This window comes from Salvelinus fontinalis, chromosome 1, assembly GCF_029448725.1.
Source record: "Salvelinus fontinalis isolate EN_2023a chromosome 1, ASM2944872v1, whole genome shotgun sequence".
Taxonomy (NCBI): Eukaryota; Metazoa; Chordata; class Actinopteri; order Salmoniformes; family Salmonidae; genus Salvelinus; species Salvelinus fontinalis.
In genome coordinates, this window is record NC_074665.1 from 62,907,624 (window position 1) to 62,929,006 (window position 21,383).

At 44.0% G+C, this 21,383-nt stretch overlaps 1 protein-coding gene across 1 annotated transcript in view; it reads left to right on the plus strand.

Annotated features, from left to right (window-relative positions):
- The window catches only part of LOC129859507 (transmembrane protein 150A-like), a 99,074-nt gene that overhangs the window by 63,927 nt on the left and 13,764 nt on the right, over positions 1-21,383 (plus strand). Inside the window, exon 6 of the mRNA XM_055929374.1 lies at positions 8,588-8,715. Coding sequence (XP_055785349.1) covers positions 8,588-8,715 — 128 coding nt within the window. The remainder of the gene's footprint in view (positions 1-8,587; positions 8,716-21,383) is intronic.

Sequence of the window (21,383 nt, forward strand, 5' to 3'; positions counted from 1 at the left end):
GCGTAATTCATCACTCCAGAGAATGCGTTTCCACTTCTCCAGAGTCCAATGGTTACGAGCTTTACACCACTCCAATCGACGCCTGGCATTGCGCATGGTGATCTTAGGCTTGTGTGCGGCTGCTCGGCCATGGAAACCCATTTCATGAAGCTCCCGACGAACAGTTATTGTGCTGATGTTGCTTACAGAGGCAGCTTGGAACTCGTAGTGAGTTTTGCAACTGAGGGCAGATGATTTTTACGAGGACAGAGCTTGTGTGGCCTACCACTTCGTGGCTGAGGCGTTGTTGCTCCTAGGCGTTTCCACTTCACAATAACAGCACTTACAGTTGACCGGGCAGCTCTAGCAGGGCAGAAATTTGACAAACTGACTTGTTGGAAACGTGGCATCCTATGACGGTGCCACATTGAAAGTCACTGAGCTCTTCAGTACGGGCCATTCTACTGCCAATGTTTGTCTATGGAGATTGCAATTGCTGTGTGCTCGATTTTATACACCTGTCAGCAATGGGTTTGGCTGAAATAGCCAGATCCACAAATTTGAAGGGGTGTCCACATACTTTTAGACATGAAATGTACTACGGTGAGGCGAAGCCCTTTCTCTCCTCACCAGCATCTAACTGTGCGCTTTAAGCGGGGATGCTTGTGATTGGTCAGCATGTGCAATGGATGCAGAGAGTGAGTCAGCCTGCTTGTGATTGGTCAGCATCCTCTGTGCATGTAGTGAGTGAATGAACGGAGTCTAGCGCATCTCATTGGAGGAGGTAACGTGGCCTAGTTTTTGTTGTATTAATGGAGTGTCAAAGAAGGGAGAGGCTGTATGTACATGCCTGGTGCCCAAATTGAAGATGAATGGATTCGGTACAGTGAGTTTAGTCGGTTGTCCTGATGAGCCTTTCCCAGCTAGCTAGTTTATGCTGACAAAAGCAGCATAGCACTAGTTAAAACTTGTAATATAAAGTAAGGTTTATTTCAATAGGTGAGGTAGAAATGACTTGTAGTATTGACCATCATCTGGAAGTAACTGTGATATGCCAAATAGCTAACGTTATGACAATGTATGACCATTGCAACCGTGTTGTATCGAGGTGCTTGCCAACGTGAGTTGCTTCCCACTGGGCAGCTTTATCACGTCACCAGTGGTAGCTAACGAAGACAATTTGTTCCATCCCACTTGATTTTATTTTGAGTAGGATAGCAGCCTACACAAGTAATACCTTTTGTAGCAACCACCCTTAAAATAAATAATAATAATACATTGTCAAAGTAGTAACCATTTAGATGTCACTATGATACATCTACTGCTCAGTGGGGAGAGTTTGCACTGCAAGCCGGCAACACAACATGGGCTCAGAATTCTGCGCTTCTGCTTGAGGAGTACTGCTGTCCCGTAAGGAGAGGAAAGTAGCTAGCTAGTGTTTGCCTTCCGCCGCGCTACATACTTTAGTCAGAGACTGCCATCATTAAAGTTTGTGGTGATGTCAAAATGAGGTGTGTTGCCTGAAACAAAGTCATCAGTGAATGGATCATCCATCTCTAACCAATCAGAGTATCAAAGCCAATAATTAATTTATAAAACGCTGCTTTCCCCACGTGTGTTCTGGCTCTGGCACAACCCATCGGTTTCTGGGACCAGTCAGATGGTCTAGAATGGATTTCCATTCAAGAAATTGTCTGTGATGTACTCGGATCCAGACATATTGCGGAGATCAAACTAACGTCCGTCGGCGTGGTGTAGCATTTCGCCAGAGCAAGGAGTTTGGGTAGCCAGGCAAAGCTAGTGTAGCCAATATCAGGCAAGGGTGACAGCTAAAGCAAATTTATTGTAACTAGTGATTTTCACTGAAAATGTACAACTAGGCCTACGGCATTAACGTCTACATTTTTGTAAAAAAAAAAAAAATTACTCTGACAAAAACGGAATGATTTTGAACCATCTCCCAAGTCCCAACCCCGACAGGCAAGATTCAAATTCTCGCTAAAGTTTCCAGCCACAAGCATAAACTAGCTAGCCTGAACTGAATCCGTTCGTCTCCACTCAACTCGCAGCTGCGCAACATATTTCATCAATTTGGGCACCAGGCTTGTTTATAAGAACACAAGGCAAGACACAAGGCGAGACACAAATGCAGACACAGGAAGCAGATGGTTGAGTTCCGATATTTATTAATCCAAGGGGTAGGCAAAAGGGAGGTTGGGGACAGGCGAGAGTTCATAAGCCGGGTCAGAGTCCAAACAGTACAAGTCAATAGGCAGGCTTGAAGACAGAACAGGCAGAGTGGTCAGGCAGGCGGGTTCGGAGTCAGGACAGGCAAGGGTCGAAACCAGGAGGACTAGAACCAAAAGAGACTGGGGAAAAAATAGGAGCTAGGAAAACCACTGGTTGACTTGGCAAACAAGACGAACTGGCATAGAGAGACAGGAAACATGGGGATATATACACTGGGGATAATAAGTGACACCTGGAGGGGGTGGAGACAATCACAAGGACAGGTGAAACAGATCAAGGTGTGACATTTGTTTGTATAACCTCTCCCGCCAAAGAAAGTAGAAAATCGCATTCTCTTGCGATATGGGCATTGCACATGTCAATATCGGGATTTGATTAATTATGCAGCCCTGGTGTGTGTGTGTGTGTGTGTGTGTGTGTTTGTGTCAAATTTATATGTGTTTATTTGAAGTGTGAGGTGTGGTGTGACTTACGGTGGAAAATAAGGCTTTGTCAGACCCAAAATATCTGGGTCTGGCTCAAAGCCATGACTCAGTTTCCCCCTCTCTTTCCTGAGTTCAGAGAGAACCAGTGTGAGGAACAGGCACATGCTGTTCTGTGGTCGTGGCACATTTACTTTAATTTGGCATTAGCGGTTGGAAATGTCCATAGCCATGTCCCATTGCAAGGCCAGTGTCGTATTCATTAGGACACACCATTGCAAACATAACACCCTTTCCGTTTCAGGCAAATTTTTCTTCCAGCTAGTGAACCTTGTTCAGAGATTCTATGTCCTTCCATGGTAACATGGAGGTTACTGCAGGTGCTAACACATCAATTGCTTTAGTTAGTGCACATCCTGAATCTGCATTGTAATCTATTATGGGATGACAGGTATTCTCAGAAGGATTCTGTTGCTATTGGAAAACAACACTAAATGTAGTATCAGAGAGGTTCAGCCATTGTAGAGGGAAATGTATTTTGTTATCAAACATCAACATGTTTCATCGTTAAAATCCTACAGTAGGGTCAAGCACTAACATTTTAGCTAGCTAGCTAACTGTTTTTATTTGAAACAACAAGAGATGGCAGTGGCTTGCAGACTGTAGAAGATGGCAGATGCTCAGTAAATTCTTTCCCCAATGGTTTATTTCAAGGTGGACTATCCCTGTTGACTGCAGCTGCATGTGGCCTAAGCTTAGCGGTTATTGTCATAGAAAAGACTGCTGGCCTCACGGTAATTGACTGTTAATTAACATAAACACGTTTAGCATCTCCAGGCCTCCACTCATACAAGCTGCATACAAGCCGCTACATTTAAAAAAAAGTCTAATAAATCAATACACCATCACAATAAATCCATGATTTATTTTAGTTGGGTCTAAAGAAACATGATATGAAGAAAATCTATTTCAGAAGAACAGAATAGGAGTTGGCCTACTGTACAGTGCATTCGGAAAGTATTCAGACCCCTTGACTTTATCCACATTTTGTTACGTTATGGCCTTATTCTTAAATGGATTAATGGATTTTCCTCATCAATCTACACACAATACCCCATAATGGCAAAGCAAAAACAGGTTTTTAGATTAAAAAATAAATATATACAAAATAAATGTAATATTACATTTACATAATTATTCAAACCCTTTACTCATTACTTTGTTGAAGCACCTTTGGCAGCGATTAAAGCCTTGAGTCTTCTTGGGTATGATGCTACAAGCTTGGCACACCTGTATTTTTGAGGTTTCTTCTCCGCAGATCCTCAAGCTGTGTCAGGATGGATGTGGAGCGTCACTGCACAGCTATTTTCAAGTCTCGCATGAGACAGGATCGGACACAGGATGTGACTGTTAGACTTACACCTGCCTCTGTGAATGACCGTGGAAGATCTTCCACCCAGAGTTGTCAATAGGCTAACTAAAATGTTTTGTTTTGTTGTTTTAAGAGTGTCTTTGAGATTCTTGTTGTAATGAAAAGCGCTATACAAATTAAATATATTGTTACTATTGAAGGCTTCAATACTGAAACTGTGGTTTTTATTCAGAATCAGCCGAACCCTATTGACCAGGACAGTTGGCTAGACAGCCAGCCACTCTGATATGCAACATAAAGAGACACCAGTAAATGTCAATTAGCTCTCTTCCTCCTTCTCTCAAAGTGATTCACTATGTTAAACCAGAACACCAAGACAGAGGGATCATTTCCTATTCCTACTAGCCCTGGAGACAAGGGAGTGAGTTTTCCATGCTTGTAACTCACTTCTCCGAAATGACTTGGATGCGCTAAACACACACACACACAGTGGGGCAAAAAAGTATTTAGTCAGCCACCAATTGTGCAAGTTCTCCCACTTAAAAAGATGAGAGAGGACTGTAATTTTCATCATAGGTACCCTTCAACTATGACAGACAAAATGAGAAGAAAAAAAACTAGAAAATCACATTGTAGGATTTTTAATGAATTTATTTGCAAATTATGGTGGAAAATAAGTATTTGTAACAAAAGCAAAAGTTTATCTCAATACTTTGTTATATACCCTTTGTTGGCAATGACAGAGGTCAAACGTTTTCTATAAGTCTTCACAAGGTTTTCACACACTGTTGCTGGTATTTTGGCCCATTCCTCCATGCAGATCTCCTCTAGAGCAGTGATGTTTTGGGGCTGTTGCTGGGCAACATTGACTTTCAACTCCCTCCAAAGTTTTTCTATGGAGTTGAGACCTGGAGACTGGCTAGGCCACTCCAGGACCTTGAAATGCTTCTTACGAAGCCACTCCTTCGTTGCCCGGGCGGTGTGTTTGGGATCATTGTCATGCTGAAAGACCCAGCCACGTTTCATCTTCAATGCCCTTGCTGATGGAAGGAGGTTTTCACTCAAAATCTCACGATACATGGCCCCATTCATTCTTTCCTTTACACGGATCAGTCGTTCTGGTCCCTTTGCAGAAAAACAGCCCCAAAGCATGATGTTTCCACCCCCATGCTTCACAGTAGGTATGGTGTTCTTTGGATGCAACTCAGCATTCTTTGTCCTCCAAACACGACGAGTTGAGTTTTTACCAAAAAGTTATATTTTGGTTTCATCTGACCATATGACATTCTCCCAATCTTCTTCTGGATCATCCAAATGCTCTCTAGCAAACTTCAGACGGGCCTGGACATGTACTGGCTTAAGCAGGGGGACACGTCTGGCACTGCAAGATTTGAGTCCCTGCCGGCAAAGTGTGTTACTGATGGTAGGCTTTGTTACTTTGGTCCCAGCTCTCTGCAGGTCATTCACCAGGGCCCCCCGTGTGGTTCTGGGATTTTTGCTCACCGTTCTTGTGATCATTTTGACCCCACGGGGTGAGATCTTGCGTGGAGCCCCAGATCGAGGGAGATTATCAGTAGTCTTGTATGTCTTTCATTTCCTAATAATTGCTCCCACAGTTGATTTCTTCAAACCAAGCTGCTTACCTATTGCAGATTCAGTCTTCCCAGCCTGGTGCAGGTCTACAATTTTGTTTCTGGTGTCCTTTGACAGCTATTTGGTCTTGGCCATAGTGGAGTTTGGAGTGTGACTGTTTGAGGTTGTGGACAGGTATCTTTTATACTGATAACAAGTTCAAACAGGTGCCATTAATACAGGTAACGAGTACAGGTCTGTGACAGCCAGAAATCGTGCTTGTTTGTAGGTGACCAAATACTTATTTTCCACCATAATTTGCAAATAAATTCATTAAAAATCCTACAATGTGATTTTCTGGATTTTTTTTGCTCATTTTGTCTGTCATAGTTGAAGGGTACCTATGATGAAAATTACAGTCCTCTCTCATCTTTTTAAGTGGGAGAACTTGCACAATTGGTGGCTGACTAAATACTTTTTTGCCCCACTGTATACAGTGGGGAGAACAAGTATTTGATACACTGCCGAGTTTTCCTACTTACAAAGCATGTAGAGGTCTGTAATTTTTCTCATAGGTACACTTCAACTGTGCGAGACGGAATCTAAAACAAAAATCCAGAAAATCACATTGTATGATTTTTTAAGTAATTAATTTGCATTTTATTGCATGACATAAGTATTTGATCACCTACCAACCAGTAAGAATTCCGGCTCTCACAGACCTGTTAGTTTTTCTTTAAGAAGCCCTCCTGTTCTCCACTCATTACCTGTATTAACTGCACCTGTTTGAACTCGTTACCTTTATAAAAGACACCTGTCCACACACTCAATCAAACAGACTCCAACCTCTCCACAATGGCCAAGACCAGAGAGCTGTGTAAGGACATCAGGGGTAAAATTGTAGACCTGCACAAGGCTGGGATGGGCTACAGGACAATAGGCAAGCAGCTTGGTGAGAAGGCAACAACTGTTGGCGCAATTATTAGAAAATGGAAGAAGTTCAAGATGACGGTCAATCACCCTCGGTCTGGGCCTCCATGCAAGATCTCACCTCGTGGGGCATCAATGATCATGAGGAAGGTGAGGGATCAGCCCAGAACTACACGGCAGGACCTGGTCAATGACCTGAAGAGAGCTGGGACCACAGTCTCAAAGAAAACCATTAGTAACACACTACGCCGTCATGGATTAAAATCCTGTAGCGCACGCAAGGTCCCCCTGTTCAGGCCACCGCATGTCCAGGCCCATCTGAAGTTTGCCAATGACCATCTGGATGATCCAGAGGAGGAATGGGAGAAGGTCATGTGGTCTGACGAGAGAAAAATATAGCTTTTTGGTCTAAACTCCACTCGCCGTGTTTGGAGGAAGAAGAAGGATGAGTACAACCCCAAGAACACCATCCCAACCGTGAAGCATGGAGGTGTAAACATCATTCTTTGGGGATGCTTTTCTGCAAAGGGGGCAGGACGACTGCACCGTATTGAGGGGAGGATGGATGGGGCCATGTATCGCGAGATCTTGGCCAACAACCTCCTTCCCTCAGTAAGAGCATTGAAGATGGGTCGTGGCTGGCTCTTCCAGCATGACAACGACCCGAAACACACAGCCAGGGCAACTAAGGAGTGGCTCCGTAAGAAGCATCTCAAGGTCCTGGAGTGGCCTAGCCAGTCTCCAGACCTGAACCCAATAGAAAATCTTTGGAGGGAGCTGAAAGTCCGTATTGCCCAGCGAGAGCCCCGAAACCTGAAGGATCTGGAGAAGGTCTGTATGGAGGAGTGGGCCAAAATCCCTGCTGCAGTGTGTGCAAACCTGGTCAAGAACTACAGGAAACGTATGATCTCTGTAATTGCAAACGAAGGTTTCTGTACCAAATATTAAGTTCTGCTTTTCTGATGTATCAAATACTTATGTCATGCAATAAAATGCTAATTAATTACTTAAAAATCATACAATGTGATTTTATGGATTTTTGTTTTAGATTCCGTCTCTCACAGTTGAAGTGTACCTATGATACAAATTACAGACCTCTACATGCTTTGTAAGTAGGAAAACCTGCAAAATCGGCAGTGTATCCAATACTTGTTCTCCCCACTGTATATACACACACACACACACACACACACACACACACACACACACACACACACACACACACACACACACACACACACACACACACACACACACACACACACACACACACACACACACACACACACACACACACACACACACACACACACACAATGAAACCATTTACTTTCTTCTTACCACTGTCTGTGTCACTTCAGCTTAATGCCACGCTGCAGGGGAACTCTAGCTAGCTGCTTTTGTTGTTGCTTTTGCTGTTCATTCATAACGTCACTCTGCCCCTAGGCTCATGTTTACTGTCAGAATTAAACTTTTTCTCCCCCTCCTTCTGTCCCATAGTGTGTTTATTTTATCTGCACAATGAATACAATTATTGTAACGGTCCTGACCTGTTTTATGTTGTTTCTGTATGTGTTTAGGTCAGGGCATGTGTTTTGGGTGGGCAGTCTATGTTATCTGTTTCTATGTTGGTTGTGGTTGCCTGGTATGGCTCTTAATTAGAGGCAGGTGTTTTGCGTTCTCCTCTAATTAAGAGTCATATTTAGGTAGGGTGTTCTCACTGTTTGTTTGTGGGTGATTGTCTCCTGTGTCGTCGAATGTATGTACCATACGGGACTGTTTGGCTGTTCGTTTATTTTGATGTCGTCTGTTTCCTGTCCGTGAGTTTACGTTTAGTTATGTAAGTTTATGTTCAGGTTTCGTCAACGTCGTTTTCTTGTTTTGTATTTTTGAAAGTGTTTTGTTTTATCGTGTTGCCATCGTCGTATTGAAATAAAAGAGATGGCCTATTTCCCTACTGCTGCATTTTGGTCTGATGATCCTTCTCTCCTCTCCTCGTCCGAGGATGAGGAGAGAGACAGCCCTTACAATTATATTTATCTCTGTGTCTCTCTCTCCATAGTAATAGTGATAGTCCTCCTGCGTTATGCCCATGTGATAGAGAAGCATCAGAACTGTGTGTTGAACACAGCAGGCCTTTCCACTGGCTGGATCTGTGCTGCAGGACTCATCATGGTCGGAAACTTCCAGGTATGTACAGTTCCTTCAGAAAGTATTCACACCCCTTGCCTTTTTACACATTTATCACATCATGTCAAGTGGAATTATATTTTAAATTAAAAATAAATAAATATATAATTTAAAATGAAAAGCTGAAATGTCTTGAGTCAATAAGTAGTCAACCCCTATGCTATGGCAAGCCTAAATACGTTCAGGAGTGAAAATGTGCTTAACAAGTCACATAATACATTGTGTTGACTCACTCTGTGTGCAATAATAGTGTTTAACCTGAATGACTACCTCATCCCTGTACCCCAGACATACAATTACCTGTAAGGTCCCTCAGTTGAGCAGTGAATTTTAAACACAGATTTAACCACAAAGACCAGGGAGATTTTCCAATGCCTCACAAAGAGCACCTATTGGTAAGTAGGTAAAAAAAAAATGACATTGAATATCCCTTTGAGCATGTTCAAGTTAATAATTACACATTATTATTATTGGATGGTGTATCAATATACCCAGTCAATACAAGCGTCCTTCCTAACTCAGTTGCCGGAGAGGAAGGAAACCGCTCAGGGATTTCAAAATGAGGCCAATGGTGACTTTAAAACAGTTAGAGTTTAAAGGATGTGATAGGAGAAAACTGAGGATGGATCGACAACATTGTATTTAGTCCACAATACTAACCTAAATGGCAGAGTGAATAGAAGGAAGCCTTGTACAGAATACAAATATTCAAAAACATGAATCCTGTTTGCAATAATGCTCTAAAGTAAAACTGAAAAAAATGTGGCAAAGAAATTACCTTTATGTCCTGGATGCATCATGTTATCAGTATGCTTGTCATCGGCAAGGACTCGGGAGTTTTGTTTTATATAAAAAGAAACGGAATAGAGTTAAGCACAGGCAAATTTCTAGAGGAAAACCTGGTTCAGTCTGCTTTCCAACAGACACTGGGAGATGAATTCACCTTTCAGCAGGACAAAAACCTAAAACAAGGCCAAATATACACCTGAGTTTCTTACCAAGATGACATGGAATGTTCCTGAGTGGCCTAGTTACAGCTTTGACTTACATCAGATTGAAAATGTATGGCAAGATTTGAAAGAGCTTGAAGAATCCAGGTGTGCAAAGCTCTTTGAGACATACCCAGAAAGACTCACAGCTGTAATCGCTACCAAAAGTGATTCTAACTTATTCACTCAGGGGTGTGAATACTTATGTAAATCAGTTATTTCTGTATCTCATTTACAATAAATGTGCAAACATTTCTAAAAACATGTTTTCACTTTGTCATTATGGGGTATTGTGTGTAGATGGGTAAAGAAAAATGGTTTATTCCATTTTGAATTTAGGCTGTAACACAACAAAATGTGGAATAAGTTAAGGGGTATGAATACTTTCTGAAGGCAACAGAACACGGTTCAACAACCGTGATTCACACACGTTTTACATCAGGTACATACGTTCAGTAACGCAACATTGTTTCACAACTGTACATGGTTGTTTAACATAGCACAAGGTAGTTCAGCAATGCAACACTGTTCCACAACTACAGTACATTCGGAAAGTATTAAGTTATGTTACAGCCTTATTCTAAAATGTATTAAGTTGTTTTTACCACTCATCAATCTACACACAATACCCCATAATGACAAAGCAAAAAATGATTTTTTTTTAATATCAAATTTACTTAACAATTCAGACCATTTACTCAGTACTTTTATTGAAGCACCTTTGGCAGTGATTACAGCCTCGAGTCTTCTTGGGTATGACACTACAAGCTTGGCACACCTGTATTTGGGAATTTCGCCCATTCTTCTCTGCAGATCCTCTCAAGCTCTGTCAGGATGTAGGGGGAGCGTCGCTGAACAGCTATTTTCAGGTCTCTCCAGGGATGTTAGATCGGGTTCAAGTCCGGGCTCTGGCTGGGCCACTCAAGGACATTGAGACTTGTCCCGAAGCCACTCCTGCATTGTCTTGGCTGTGTGCTAAGGGTCATTGTGAGCCTTCGCTGCAATCTGAGGTCCTGAGCGCTCTGGAGTAGGTTTTTAGCAAGGATCTCTCTGTACTTTGCTCTGTTCATCTTTCCCTCGAACCTGACTAGTCTCCCAGTCCCTTCCGCTGAGAAACATCTCGACAGCATTATGTTGCCACCACCATACTTCACAGTAGGGATGATGCCAAGTTTCCTCCAGACGTGACGCTTGGCATTCAGGCCAAAGAGTTCAATCTTAGTTTCATCTGACCAGAGAATCTTGTTCCTCATGGTCTGAGAGTATTTAGGTGCCTTTTGGCAAACTCCAAGCGGGGAGTGGCTTCCGTCTGGCCACTCTACCATAAAGGCCTGACTGGAGGAGTGCTGCAGAGTAGGTTGTCCTTCTGGAAACTTCTCCCATCTCCACAGAGGAACTTTGGAGCTCTGTCAGAGTGACCATCAGGTTCTTGATCACCTCCCTGACTAAGGCCTTTCTCCCCCGATTGCTCAGTTTGGCTGGGCGGCCAGCTCTAGGAAGAGTCTTGTTGGTTCCAAACTTCTTCCATTTAAGAATGATAGAGGCCACTGTGTTCTTGGGGACCTTCAATGGTTCCCTTCCCCGTATCTGTAACTTGACACAAACATGTCTCGGAGCTCTACGGACAATTCCTTTGACCTCATGCCTTGGTTTTTGCTTTGACATGTACTGTCAACTGTGCGACCTTATATAGACAGGTGTTTGCCTTTCCAAATCATGTCCAATTAATTGAATTTACCACAGGTAGACTCCAATCAAGTTGTAGAAACATCTCAAGGACGATCAATGGAAACAGGATGCGCCTGAGCTCTATTTCGAGTCTCATAGCAAAGGGTCTAATAAGTAATGTATTTCTGTTTTGTTTTTGTTTTTTGCAAACATTTCTAAAAACCTGTTTTCACTTTATCATTATGGGGTATTGTGTGTAGATTGATGAGGAATTCTTTTTACTTAATCCATTTTAAAATTAGGCTGTAACGTAACACAATGTGGAAAAGTCAAGGGGTTTGAATACTTTCCGAATGCACTGTATTTCACAAACGTTTTACAACGGGTTCACATAACACAATGGCATTGCACCACATCATGAGAGGATCTAGGCTAGGTCATCCATAATAGAAATAGTTTGACAGTCGATTCACGCCTCCAAAGGTGGTCTCAAGTTGAGTTTAGTCCAGTTTTTCACATCGGTTGTGTAGGTCTCAATATGCATCAGGAGAAATCTGTTGTGGAAACAACCTGGCTTGGCACCAATGTTCCCTCTAAGCTGCGCGCTTGCGCATCCACACACCTCCTCCAGGACTGCCTCGCTGATGCCAGGCCGTGCAGAGACGCAAGAGATTGAACTTCACTGAGTTCGCCCCATTTGTTTGCACTATATACACTACATGAGTATGTAAAAGTATGTAGATATCTGCTCGTCGACAATCTCATTCCAAAATCATGGGCATTAATATGAATTAGTCCCCCCTTTGCTGCTATAACAGGCTCCTCTCTTCTGGGAAAGCTTTCCACTAGATGTTGGAACATTGCTGCGGAGATTTGGTTCCATTCAGCCACAAGTATTAGTGAGGTCGAGTATTAATTAGGCCTGATGCCTGGCTCACAGTCGGCTTTTCAATTCATTGCAAAGGTGTTTGATGGGGTTGAGGTCAGGGCTCTGTGCAAGCCTGTCAAGTTCTTCCACACCAATCTTGATAAAGCATTTCTGTATGAACCTCGCTTTGTGCATGGGGGCCTTGTCATGCTGAAACAGGAAAGGGCCTTCCCCAAACTGTTGTCACAAAGTTGGAAGCACAGAATTGTCTAGAATGTCATTGTATGCTGTAGAGTTAAGATTTCCTTTCACTGGAACTAAGGGGCCTAGACCAAACAATGAAAAACAGCCCCAGACCATTATTCCTCCTCTAACCAACTTTACAGATGGAACTAAGCATTGGGGCAGGAAACGTTGTCCTGGCATCCACGAAACCCAGATTCGTCCGTCGGAATGCCAGATGGTGAAGCGTGATTCATCACTCCAGAGAACGCGTTTCCACTGCTCCAGAGTCCATTTGCGGCGAGCTTTACACCACTCCAGCCGATACTTGGCATTGCGCATGGTGATCTTAGGCTAGTGTGCGGCTGCTCAGCCATGGAGACCCATTTCATGAAGCTCCCGACAAACAGTTATTGTGCTGATGTTTTTTCCCGAGGCAGTTTGGAACTCAGTAGTGAGTGTTGCAACTGAGGACAGACGATTTTCCATTTTACTTTGTAAAGTTGTTTCTTGCATCATACAACACAATACAATGTACTTTACAGTCACCTATTTCACCCATGGTGTTACAGATCAAGTAAAACATTTTCATGCAATGTAGGCCTGCATTGAACACCACATATAGGCTACTGTAGGCTATATCAAAGAAATCAAAAACTTTTTCCACGTGAACATTTTATTGGATTTGCTCTATTGGTTTTGTTGGTAGGGCTACATTATGCTGAAATAGCCACAATAGCCTATTGGCTACTGTCTAAAACTGTAAGGGTACAGCCTCATTGTTCACTGTAAACGTGTGCCGGAAGTTGCACAACATTTTCACAACGTTCATGTTTCCACTCACAAGACCTAATATTTGCTCAGTGCCCCCAAAAATTAGAGGGAACATTGCTTGGCACCATCTTGTATTTTCAGTAGTTCAGTGCCCCCCCCCCCCCTCGTCCGCTGCTCCCAATCTTTCACTCTCCTCTCCTGTCCTCCCCTTCTCTACCTCACCTCCCTCTGACTGGTACATTCCAGATCTGCTTCATGTTGTAGTTATGAACCTCTCTCACTCACACACACACACACACACACACACACACACACACACACACACACACACACACTGTGGTATTTGGTTGTTCAGGACTGAGTTTCTGCAAGTTTAAATATTTAGATCCTTGGCTCAGTGCCTGGACTTTAAGCTGTGTGCATATCTCTGTGTATTTTTTAAATTTCATTTAACCTTTATTTAACTAGGCAAGTCAGTAAAGAACAAATTCGTATTTACAATGCATGGTACTGGGACATCACTTTTTGGTACTATAGGAGGGTTGCCATAGAGATTAGGGTGGGGGTCTTAAAAACATTGTTGTTCAGTACATTAGGCCTTGGCGGCTGTCATAGCAACAGTTTTGCTATGTTGAGGGATTATCGGCAAAGGCCAATATTGGCCTGATACTCTATCTGTATTCCCAGTCATGTGAAATCAATAGGTTAAGGCCCAATAAACTCTGTAACTGTTTTAAAGTCACCATTGGCCTCATGGTGAAATCCCTGTTCAGTTTTCTTCCTCTCCTGCAACTGAGTTAGGAAGGACACCTGTATCTTTGTCGTGACTGGGTGCATCCAAAGTGTAATTAATAATTTCACCATGCTCAAAGGGATATTTAATGTCTGCAATGTTTTATTATTATATATTTTTACCCATCTACAATAGGTGCCCTTCTTTGTGAGGCATTGGAAAACCTCCCTGGTCTTGGTACAGAGATGAGGTAGTCATAAAATAATTATGTTAAACACTATTATTGCACACAGAGTGAGTCCATGCAACTTATTATGTGGTTTGTTAAGCACATTTTAACTCCTGAACTTATTTAGGCTTGCCATAACAAATGGTTTGAATATGTATTGACTCAAGAAATTTCAGCTTTACATTTTTTATTAATTTGTAAACATTTCTAAAAACACAATTCCACTTTGACATTATGTCAAACTCATCATCAATTCATCAATATTATTATTATTTTTTAATGTTTTCCTGATCGTAGGAAAATAATATTAATAATACTACTACTTTCATAATCATCCATGATCACAAATCAAATCATTGGACCCATTTGCATTGAGTAGATGGAGTGATGCTTACTATATATGCAAATGTTGTTGATCAGGAGGCTAATTTATTTTACCTTTATTTACGAACTGTGGGTTAACTGCCTTGTTCAGGGGCAGAACAACAGATTTTTACCTTGTCGGCTCTGGGATTCGATCTTGCGACCTTTCGGTTACTAGTCCAACGCTCTAACCACTAGGCTACCTGCCGCCCCAAATGGAAGGCATCTGTCATCTGTAGCACTATAGACTCCACTGATCAGCCAAAACAAGCTCAATAATCAATGCGTGCACACACTCCTGTTTATTATGCATTCACCTGTATTGTGAGTAGGCCTATGCCATCTTAATTTACCCAGTTTATCAAGACATTTACCATTCAAATAAAAGTATTACCATTATGTTGTTATGTAGTTACATTGTTAAAAACAGTTATATTTTATATTATATTTTATAATATTATATTATATTTTATAATGTATGCATTATAATGCATACATGGCTGTTTCTGGGAAATTTTGTCACAAAAATGTTCGCATTTAATGATATTGAATATCTGCAAAAATATTGACCATCGGTCTCTTTGACCCCTAAAAATCTATATCGGCATCGGCCTTAAAAAATACATATTGGTCGTTCTCTAGCTCCTTGTGTTCTGGGCTCCTGGTGTTCTGATCTCCTGGTGTTCTGGGCTCCTGGTGTTCTGGACTCCTGGTGTTCTGGACTCCTGGTGTTCTGGACTCCTGGTGTTCTGATCTCATGGTGTTCTGATCTCCTGGTGTTCTGATCTCCTGGTGTTCTGATGTTCTGATCTCATGGTGTTCTGATCTCCTGGTGTTCTGATCTCCTGGTGTTCTGGACTCCTGGTGTTCTGGACTCCTGGTGTTCTGATCTCATGGTGTTCTGATCTCATGGTGTTCTGATCTCCTGGTGTTCTGATCTCCTGGTGTTCTGGACTCCTGGTGTTCTGGACTCATGGTGTTCTGGACTCCTGGTGTTCTGGACTCCTGGTGTTCTGGACTCCTGGTGTTCTGGACTCATGGTGTTCTGATCTCATGGTGTTCTGATCTCATGGTGTTCTGGACTCCTGGTGTTCTGGACTCCTGGTGTTCTGATCTCCTGGTGTTCTGGACTCATGGTGTTCTGATCTCCTGATGTTCTGATCTCCTGGTGTGCTGATCTTCTGGTGTTCTGATCTCCTGGTGTTCTGGACTCATGGTGTTCTGGGCTCCTGCGGTTCTGAGCTTCTGGTGTTCTGAGCTTCTGGTGTTCTGGGCTCCTGGTGTTCTCGGCTCCTGGTGTTCTGAGCTCCTGGTGTTCTGAGCTCCTGGTGTTCTGAGCTCCTGGTGTTCTGAGCTCCTGGTGTTCTGAGCTCCTGGTGTTCTGGACTCCTGGTGTTCTGGACTCCTGGTGTTCTGGACTCCTGGTGTTCTGGGCTCCTGGTGTTCTGGGCTCCTGGTGTTCTGGGCTCTTGGTGTTCTGGGCTCTTGGTGTTCTGGGCTCCTGGTGTTCTGGGCTCCTGGTGTTTTGGGCTCCTGGTGTTTTGGGCTCCTGGTGTTTTGGGCTCCTGGTGTTTTGGGCTCCTGGTGTTCTGGGCTCCTGGTGTTTTGGGCTCCTGGTGTGCTGGGCTCCTGGTGTGCTGGGCTCCTGGTGTGCTGGGCTCCTGGTGTGCTGGGCTCCTGGTGTGCTGGGCTCCTGGTGTTCTGGGCTCCTGGTGTTCTGGGCTCCTGGTGTTCTGGGCTCCTGGTGTTCTGGGCTCCTGGTGTTCTGGGCTCCTGGTGTTTTGGGCTCCTGGTGTTTTGGGCTCCTGGTGTTCTGGGCTCCTGGTGTTCTGGGCTCCTGGTGTTTTGGGCTCCTGGTGTGCTGGGCTCCTGGTGTGCTGGGCTCCTGGTGTGCTGGGCTCCTGGTGTGCTGGGCTCCTGGTGTTCTGGGCTCCTGGTGTTCTGGGCTCCTGGTGTTCTGGGCTCCTGGTGTTCTGGGCTCCTGGTGTTCTAAACTCCTGGTGTTCTAAACTCCTGGTGTTCTAAACTCCTGGTGTTCTAAACTCCTGGTGTTCTGGGCTCCTGGTGTTCTGGGCTCCTGGTGTTCTGGGCTCCTGGTGTTCTGGTGTTCTGGGCTCCTGGTGTTCTGGTGTTCTGGGCTCCTGGTGTTCTGGTGTTCTGGGCTCCTGGTGTTCTGGTGTTCTGGGCTCCTGGTGTTCTGGTGTTCTGGGCTCCTGGTGTTCTGGTGTTCTGGGCTCCTGGTGTTCTGGTGTTCTGGGCTCCTGGTGTTCTGGTGTTCTGGGCTCCTGGTGTTCTGGTGTTCTGGGCTCCTGGTGTTCTGGTGTTCTGGGCTCCTGGTGTTCTGAACTCCTGGTGTTCTGGTGTTCTGGGCTCCTGGTGTTCTGGGCTCCTGGTGTTCTGAACTCCTGGTGTTCTGAGCTCCTGGTGTTCTGAACTCCTGGTGTTCTGGGCTCCCTGTGCTGTGGTGTGTTTGTAGAAGGAAGTGGTGTGTGTACAGGATGTTTCTACCCTGAATGCCAGACAGGGACTCTTTATAAAAAAAACTAGTGTGGAGAAGAGAGGAGCAAAGCTGCCACTTTCACTGCTCCCCTGATTCATTAGCCTCTTTGTGGTTTGTGTGTTTGTGTGCCAAAACAAAAGTAAGAACAGGGAGTTGCATCTGTGACTCCATCCTTTTCTTTCTCCCTCTATCTTTCCATTTCTTCTTCCCTCTGGGGCCTCTCTGCCCTCAGCGCATTCGGTGGAAAACCGAGGGGGGAATTTTCCGCGGGAAGCGAGGGGAAGTGAGTCATCACGGCTCATACCCTGTATGTATGTGTGTGTGTGTGTGTCTAACAGCCAGGAGCAGACTGTGTGCACATGTGTCACAGACCCCATCTGTACCCAATCAGAGCCCGGCTGTAACTTTCTGTACTCAGTTCGAGTCTAAAACTTTCTTCATCTAACAAATGTGCTGGACATAAATACACGTTGAGATGCATTGCATACATATAGACGTAAAATATTTAACATTCATATAGGCTACACACTAGTAGACAATTTTGAAGCAGTGAAAATATAATGGGCAGTTCTGTCAGATGGAACAGTAGCACAAACAGGACTAAGATGAAAGCCTCACAGGCAGTGGTAGAAAAAGTACCCAATTGTCAAAAAAAATCTAAAATAAGATACTTTAATAGAAAATGACTCCGGTACAAGTGAAAGTCACCCAGTAAAATACTACTTGAGTAAGTCTAAATCTATTCCGTTTTCAATATACTTACGTTTAAAAAGTACATGTAACTGCTAAAATATCCTTAAGTATCAAAAGTAAAAGTATAAATCATTTCAAATACATTTTTAAGCAAACCAGACGGCACAATTTTACAAACTAAGCATGTGTGTTTAGTGAGTCTGCCAGATCAGAGGCAGTAGGGATGACTAGGGATGTTCTCTTGTTAAGTGTGTAAATTTTACAATTTTTCTGTCCTGGTAAGCCTTCAAAATGTAACGAGTGCTTTTGGGTGTCAGGAAAAATGTATGGAGTAAAAGGTACATTATTTTCTTTAGGAATGTAGTGGAATAAATGTTGTCAAAAATATACATAGTTAACTAAAGTACAGATACCCCAAAAAGCAACTTAACTAGTACTTTAAAGTATTTTTACTTAAGTACTTTACACCACTGCTCACAGAGAGAGATAGCATCAGAAATAACACAATTACCACGAAAACAACACATTAACTATCAGTACTAGGCTATAATGACACCATTAGGATATTATGTTGTGTTATGTAAGACAGACCCCTACCCTACCCTGTCCTATCACTCAGACCTTTTTAGACTGACCTGAATAGATGGCCTCAGACACACACACACACACACACACAATGTTTGTTTTACTATCCTTGTGGGGACCAAGCAATACATTCCCATTCATAATCCTAATTTCCTTTAACCCCTAACCCTCAACCTAAACCTAACCTTAACTCCAAACCCCTAACCATAAACCCAACCCTAACTCCTAACCCTAAAACGAACCCCTAACCCTCATTCTCACCCTATACCTAACCCCTAAGCCTAAAATAGCCTTTTTCCTTGTGGGGACCAGTGAAATATCCCCACTTGATCCGAATTTTCCTTGTTTCACTTCTGGTCTCCACAAGGATAGTAAAACCAAAACACACACACACGAGGGGAGGATGTGAATAGTACACAACTGTGAGTGTTCCCTCTGTGGACTCTGGCCACAGGAAAGCAGGACAGGGAAAGAGAGAAGAGACCTACACATGTATTCTCTGAGAGCAGAGGAAAGGGAAAGAGGGGAAAGATGAGGGGATGTGCACAGACAGGCAGGCAGAGGTGTGAAAGGCATGACTGGTAGTACGTTTGATTGTCTCTCTCCTTCTCTCCCCTAGAGACAACTGAAGTTTCTCTGGACCTGTCTACACATGTTTCCACATAGCCACACCAGACACACACACACTCGTTGCTCACACACAGCCACACCAGACACACACACACTCATCGCTCACACATAGCCACACCAGACACACACACTCGTCGCTCACACACAGCCACACCAGACACACACACTCGTCGCTCACACACAGCCACACCAGACACACACACTCGTCGCTCACACACAGCCACACCAGACACACACACTCGTCGCTCACACACAGCCACACCAGACACACACACACACACACAGCCACACCAGACACACACACACACAGCCACACCAGACACACACACACTCGTCGCTGACACACAGCCACACCAGACACACACACACAGCCACACCAGACACATAGACACACAGGACTCTAGTATAGGCCTCCCGTTTTCTAACCCCATCCCTAGTTCCTTTACACCTCCCTCTCTTTACACGTATTCCACCATTCCAATTCTCCTAAATCTGAATGACATTCCTACCTCTTTCGTAACTTATTATTCACTCTTTCACAATTAACCCTCTCTTTTCTCTACGCTCTGCATCCTCCACTTTGTCCACTATTCCGTCTTCTACATTGCTATTCCCTCTGAACTGCCTGTCCCTCTCACCCAATCTCTCCTCCATCTATCTACAGTCTGCAGCTGTTTCATTCAGTAAGGCCACATTAGCAACATAATAAATACAGGATATCACCAGTAAACACTTCCAAGAGTTGTTGTTATGCTTGTGTACGTTTGTGTGTATCAGTGTGCAAAACAGACTCTTCACCCTGCCTCCGACAGGTAGATTGATGACATCCTGGCTTTAGCTGCCTGCCAAGGTCAACTTCGGAGTCCTTTAGTGGGAGAGAGCAAGAGAGGAGAGAAGGGAATGAGGGTGGGAGATGATTGGGAGAGGGGGGCAAGGGGAGAGGAGAGGAGAGGGGGTGAGAGGGGAGGAAAAGGGGGAGGAGAGGGAAAGGAAAGGAGGAGAGGGGGGAGGAGAGGAGAGGGAGAGGAGAGGAGAGGGGGCAAGTGGGGAGGAGAGGAGGGGGAGGCTTGAGGGGAGGAGAGGGGGGTGAGAGGAAAGGAGAAGGGGGAGGAGAGGCGGGCAAGGGGATAGGAGAGGGGGTGAGAGGAAAGGAGAAGGGGGGAGGAGAGGAGTGGGGGGCGAGAGGAGATGGGTGGCAAGAGAGGGAGGAGTGGGGGGTGAGAGGGGGACGAGAGGAGATGTGAGGGCGAGAGGGGGAGGAGAGGAGAGGGGGAGGAGAGAGGGCCCTTTGTCTCCTGTCCCCCCAGACTTGCTCTCTCTCTCTGGGGCGGGTCCTAGATAGGTGGATCCTACTCCTTAAGGCGTGGCCTAGGCGAACGAATGTGCTAGCGTACTCCCTTAAGAGACCTTCTTTTGAAATCTATAAAAATAGTACTGTTTGTTTATTATGAGACGCCTTAGCCAGTATACACTTCCTCAAATTAGTCATAATTAATGTTTAAATGTCATAAATGTTTTACATTTTGCCGAGGAGATCTTAGCCGCGCAATTTTACATCTAACTAAGATTTTGTGTGCAGTATTTCTCAATTAAAAAATATACACGAAAATGACTTGTCTCTCGTTGAATGACAAAGACTTATTGAAGAAGCCCTATTGTTGACCAATCACAGATGAAGTGGCGTAGACTTTGCCTATCAACTTTGGCTTTTTTTGGGGTGTGCCCGAAAACAAAAACGTCTCAAAATGTCGTCATAATATATGCACAAACTCTTCAGAACTGTTTCGGCTGGGAAGCATGCAGACACCTTTAGCTTCTCCGTAAACACTTCAGACCCCTCTTCTCCCTTCTTCCCCTTCTCCTTTCTTCCTCACTTTTCTCCATACCTATCCCTCTGCATATACTAGAACCCTGTCCTCCCGTCTCCATCTATTCTCTTCATTCCTCTTCCATCCCTCTGTCAACAATCAATCAATCAATCAATCAAGTTTATTTTATATAGCCCTTCGTACATCAGCTAATATCTCGAAGTGCTGTACAGAAACCCAGCCTAAAACCCCAAACAGCAAGCAATGCAGGTGTAGAAGCACGGTGGCTAGGAAAAACTCCCTAGAAAGGCCAAAACCTAGGAAGAAACCTAGAGAGGAACCAGGCTATGCCGGGTGGAGATTATAACAGAACTATGCCAAGATGTTCAAAATGTTCAAATGTTCACATGCTTCTCTCCCTTACTCTCTCCTTAATCCCTTGACCTTACTCCCCCCCCCCCCCCCTCGTCTTTCCTCCCCATCTCTTAACTTTCTGAGGGAACACTCAGCGACTTATTGCTGGGAGTAGATTTGCCTTCTCTTCTTTGTTGATTTAGAGCGTCTCTACAGTCTATCAACAAACGTCCTTGCTCTGTTACACACACA